Source organism: Microtus ochrogaster, chromosome 18 (genome assembly GCF_000317375.1).
Source record: "Microtus ochrogaster isolate Prairie Vole_2 chromosome 18, MicOch1.0, whole genome shotgun sequence".
NCBI lineage: Eukaryota > Metazoa > Chordata > Mammalia > Rodentia > Cricetidae > Microtus > Microtus ochrogaster.
The window spans coordinates 6,365,182-6,370,518 of record NC_022020.1 but is presented as its reverse complement, the minus strand read 5'-3'; the positions used below and the strand labels follow the sequence as shown (position 1 = coordinate 6,370,518).

Genomic DNA, 5,337 nt, shown 5'->3' with positions numbered 1-5,337 from the left:
ACAGACCTGCACCACAGGGCCTGGCTCATTTGCAGCTGGATTACAGACCTGCACCACAGGGCCCGGCTATTTGCAGCTGGATTACAGACCTGCACCACAGGGCCCGGCTCATTTGCAGCTGGATTACAGACCTGCACCACAGGGCCTGGCTCATTTGCAGCTGGATTACAGACCTGCACCACAGGGCCCGGCTCATTTGCAGCTGGATTACAGACCTGCAGCACAGGGCCTGGTTCATTAGCAGCTGGATTACAGACCTGCAGCACTGGGCCTCGTTCATTTTTCTTCAAATAGTCATACCTATTATAGACAGGAACCACCCTCTGCCTATGATCACAGGCTTGGAAAAGTACTCAAAAGAATTGAATTTATTTGACAAGCAAAACAAGCAACAAAACACAGCTGATTAGGTGCTTACAAAATGCTACTCACCCGCCGGGTGACAGTGGGGTCTCGCTCTGCTTTGGAGATAAGATGCCCAAGTAGGGTGTTGGTCCGGAGAAATCGCAAGCGGATGTTTGTTGCTTTAGTAAACTCCCTCAGGGTGTCGGAGAAAGCAAAATTTTTTGCACCTGGACGACCATTTATTAAGGATACAACCACCTTTAAAAAAAGAAAAGGAAAGAAAGAAAGAAAGAAAGGAAGGAAGGAAGGAAGGAAGGAAGGAAGGAAGGAAGGAAGGAAGGAAGGAAAAGGACACACCAGACCAAAGTCCTTTTCTCAAAATGCAATAACAAGACACTAAAAATAATATATGCCCCCAAAGCACCTGGTTCTCTAAAGAGCCCCCGGACATACTGACGTGGTCTAGCAGCTAGTTCTTGGTTCTATGTTTAAACCTGATCTCTATGATGATGTTCTCTGATCTGCTGGGTGCCTGTGGAGGGAAAGAGCTATGAATGCCAGCGAGGGACTGGTGTGTCTCTAAGCACGGGGAAGACAGTCTGTCAAGCTGTGTCGAGCAAACGAAGCTGAAATAATGTAAAGCAGTGGCCCTCAAACTTCCTAACACCCTCAATACAGCTCCTCAGATTGTGGTGACCCCAACCATAAAATTATTTTCGTTGCTACATAACTAATTTTCTACTGTTATAAATCATAATGTAAATATCTGATATGCAGGATATCTGATATTCAACCCTTGTGAAAGGGTCATTTGACCCCTGTCCCCCCAAAGGAGTTGCAGCCCATAGGTTGAGAATCACTGATCTAAATGCTGAAGAAATGTGGACCAGAACAAGGACTCGAGTTTTCATGCCTCAGCTGATGAAGTCCAAGCCTCAGTATTTTGAAACATAAGCTGCTTACCAGATGGAGGATACTGGATAGAGACTCTTAAGTGAAATCTCACACTCCTGAAAGAGTTGATTTGAAAGTCTTTTCACATTCCTCAGAGCCTCGCCACTTCCATGGAACTTCCCTGACTGTCCCCATCTCTGTCTGTCCCCCTGCATAGCAACAGCCAGGCTGATTTCATAGCATGGTCAGATGCAACTCCAAGGGGACAACAACTGTTTTCTCCCTCAAAGCTGACATCTACGGTGTCAAATGGGACCAGGTAAAGGGACTCCGGGCAGCCAAAGCATGGCAAACATGGCTCTGATGGGCTTTGTCTTCTCTCATTCTCTCTGCCTCGCTATAAACCATTAGTCTGCATTCCTAAAACTAGTCCACTTCCTCCTCCTGAGGCTGACTACCAAAGTCTGCCTATCAAAGTACTCAGTTCCAGAAAAAAAAAAAAAGCCCCCTTTGGCTCACCTAATTAACATGCCCAATAAAAATTGAACATCTCATCCTACCATGGGTTTCCCCATTTCTCTTAATAAACCACTATTTTCCTATGGGGCCACTTCTGTCTTCTCTCTATCCAGAGAGGGTCTTTGTTCCTACAGGACAGATGCCCACTGTTCCCTTCCCCTTCTCCCTCTTCCTCTCTCTCCTGTTTTTGTCTCTTATTCCCTGCCCTTTATCCCTCTGGGTAAATAAGCCGCCTTTTTGCTGAGAACTTGGTTTTAGGGTGTCTCGTACCAACAATGGTCCCTTTACCAGGGTTTAGCTTAGCACTACCACCTGCCCTGCCTCCTCAGTCCTGGAAATAGTGTGTGAGAAGGTGGGGGGATCATCACCAGTTACCAGTGACCCACCCACCACCTTCTGTCACTGGGAGAATTCTGAAGCTGGTGGACCTTGTATCCCAAACTCTAACTTCCGGGGAAGAATTCAGCCCCCAAAGAACTTCTAACCCAACTCGTTCTGAGTCTTTGCTGTGATTCCTTTTCTGTTTCCTCCAAAGCACTGCTCCCCACCTTGATCTACACTGTCTCCAGGGAAATACAATGTCATAGCTTCCTGTCCCCTCTCTAGTCCTTCCCCTGACTGCCTCCCAAAACCACTTACTTCGCCATTTTCCAGAGGCACGATGCGGGAATACTCCGTGACACAGAGTAGCTGGTCATCCCGGGTGACAGCCATGTTTGCTTCCTGCCCAAACTGTTCTAAACAGTCTCTTCGAGAATCTAGGAAGGACACAGTTGAACATTATCAAATTATGAATCTTTTCTCCTAGATCGCTTCCCTTGCCTTGTGTTTCCTTAAGAGGAAAAACCAAGAAGTCTTTTGGATTTCTAGATGAAAGCTTAGGATGAAGTTTTTAGTTCATGAAAAAGAAATGGCTGGCTATTTCAGCTCAAGTGCCATCAGCAACCATGTTTGAAGATATGCTATTAACTCCTCATGCCTCGAGTAGGAAACTTTACCCTCTAAGGAAACTGGCTGCCACTTGGATTGATCATGAGGTCCAGAGACACTTACATACTTCATTAGCAAAGATGACGGGTTCTAAATGAGTAACCTGGAGCCCAGGATCCATACAGAGCCACCTTTGTTCCTCATTCCTCGTGAAAGAACATTAGTGGCAGCTCACTTGCAGGTGCCTCCCACCAGTAGGAGTGAAACTGTTACAAAAGGGGGTGCAACCGCCATTCTGCATGAGGGTCCTCAGAATCAAGGCATGCACGACAGAGAAACACAATGTTCTGAGGACTACTTAGGAGTCCCACTGAGACACTAAATCCATAGTCTTAAACTGTTTCAGATAATCAAAGCCCCACATAGCACAGAAGACAAGATTACTTACGAGCAAAATACTGCCATGGTGAGTAGGTGCTTCCAAAGTCCACAGATCTTTCCAAGACCCAAAGATCAGGACGTGGAGAATTTGCAAATTTGATTAAAACATAGGCCACATGGAAAAGCTGAAAAAGCAAGAGAGATACAGTTTGTCTGGACTGAGGGTACAGCTCTGTGGTAGAGCACTTGCTTAGTATCAGGCCCACCAAAAAGAAAAGATTAAAGTTGGTTTGTCCATAGCTTTGACTATTTCTACAGGTCGGTGATTCCCAAGGATACAAGATACAGATTCAAGCTCTATCTGCCCGGTAGACATCTCTACTCAGCTGTAGCCTTTCAAGCTTCTTATCCTCAAAACCATGTTGTCTTCCCTTTCAGTGCATGCATTGCCATCATTATCTTGAGTTTTGGCCTCTTTCCTTGTGCCATCTACCCTGATCTCTTTTTCTTCTTGCCATGTTTCTTAGTCATTGTCATCATTCTTTGGCCTGTGACCAGAATGACACAAACATAGGAAGCAAAGAAATGGGGCTCTGGTCTTGCTCACTTCACCTCCAATTCCTAAATGTTCTCCTTCCTCAAAAAAGTCTGCAATTATACAATCAGGCCTCCAAATTGGTGATACTACATCCTGTAGCATGATTAATAGAAATTAATAAAAATCCAGATATTGGGGGTTCAGTAAAAAAAAAAAAAAAGAAAGAAAGAAACAGCCAGCCACTTGTTTCAATCAACCAAGGATCAAAAACTTTGGGGTGGAGGATATCACAATGGCACCATGTACATTTTTCTTGTCTGTAGTCTTTGGCAATGTAGTGTGTAACCAGTACTTATACCATATTAATTACAGAAGAGGCTGTGTGGAGGCTCAAGCGCACCATTCTACACAGAGACTGGGGCATCCCTGAGGGATACGGAGGACTGAGGGAAAGAAGTGGAGACAACCCAGGGACGGTGAGGGAGGGCAGACAACAGAGCACAGGTTTAAACAATTCTGTATTATCACGTTAATGAGCAAAGACCTCCCCTGTTCCCCAAATTCCTGCCCTCCAAACCACAAGTAGCATGTTCTACAATGGCTTTCTGAGCAGGATGCCCCACTGGCACTAGCTAGCCCACTAGAGCCAGAACAATGAACTTGTCTACTTAGGGAGGGTGGGAGGAAAAGAGGAGTCAGACCCTGTGGGGTTCTCTTTCCTGGAAAAAAAAGAGAAGGTTTGGTGTGTAACTCAATAGTGAAACACATGCAAGGTCTTGGCCCAATCCCTTGGAACAAAATAATAGTAATAATAATAATAACAGTAAGGGTTTTAACCTTTTTTCCACATACAAGAGTTTAAGTTGTATGGTCTCTCTCTTCCATCCTGTATCATCTTCTGTTTCCTCTCATGTCTCTTGGCTTCTCCTGTGCACCTAGATTTCTCCTCCTCTTCTTTTTTTCTCACTGAAAAGCCCACCTATATCTCCTGCCTAACTATTGGCCATTTAGCTTTTTATTATACCAATCACAGCAAATACATCTTTCTACAGTGTACAAATATCCCACAACAGTCCTGGAACTTGCTTTGTAGACTAGGCTGGCCTCGAACGCACAGAAATCCTATCTCTGCCTCCCAAGTGCTGGGATTAAAGGTGTGGGCCACCATTGCCTACAGTTGAGAAATTTAAAACATACATGCTATTATTTATTGAAAGTAAGAACCCCATTCTGTAGGAAGCCCCTAGTGAGTAGTCCTGAGTGAACGTGGGCTGCTGACATGGGCAAAGCCTCAGACCCACGGGAAAACGACAAAGTCTCCCCCAACACCTGTTTCCCCCCCCCCACTTACAGCAAAGCCTCCCCAACACCTGTCCCCCCACTCACATCCCTCCTGGTGAGGCTCAGAACGAAATGGCAAAGCCTTGATTTGGGATCCATGTGTGGTTTAGATAGTGTGTGCAGAAAATGTCCACCATAGCTTTCCTCACCAGGATGCTTAGGGCTTTAAGAATGTCCCCTGCAGAGACTGCTCCAACCAGATTAGCTAAGCCTGCCTCCTTGTCCAGCTGTGAAAGGTAAGCCCAACCTCCTTGTTTCTTTGGATGTAATAGCCTACCTCCTTGTTCAGCTGCATACAACCCTGTCTCTCTATTCAGCTCAACATTATAAACACGCTGAGATGCCAGGGTGCTGAAGTTTCTTCATCTGAGAGCTGGGTCCACCAAAGA

General features: G+C 45.5%; 1 protein-coding gene across 1 annotated transcript in view; it reads right to left on the bottom strand.

Annotated features, from left to right (window-relative positions):
- Nucleotides 1-5,337, bottom strand: part of Lama3 (laminin subunit alpha 3) — a 220,910-nt gene that overhangs the window by 160,899 nt on the left and 54,674 nt on the right. The window contains exons 3-5 of the mRNA XM_005355767.3: nucleotides 3,137-3,254; nucleotides 2,398-2,516; nucleotides 433-603 (exon numbers count right to left, since the gene is read on the bottom strand). Of these exons, the coding sequence (XP_005355824.1) occupies nucleotides 433-603; nucleotides 2,398-2,516; nucleotides 3,137-3,254 (408 nt within the window). The remainder of the gene's footprint in view (nucleotides 1-432; nucleotides 604-2,397; nucleotides 2,517-3,136; nucleotides 3,255-5,337) is intronic.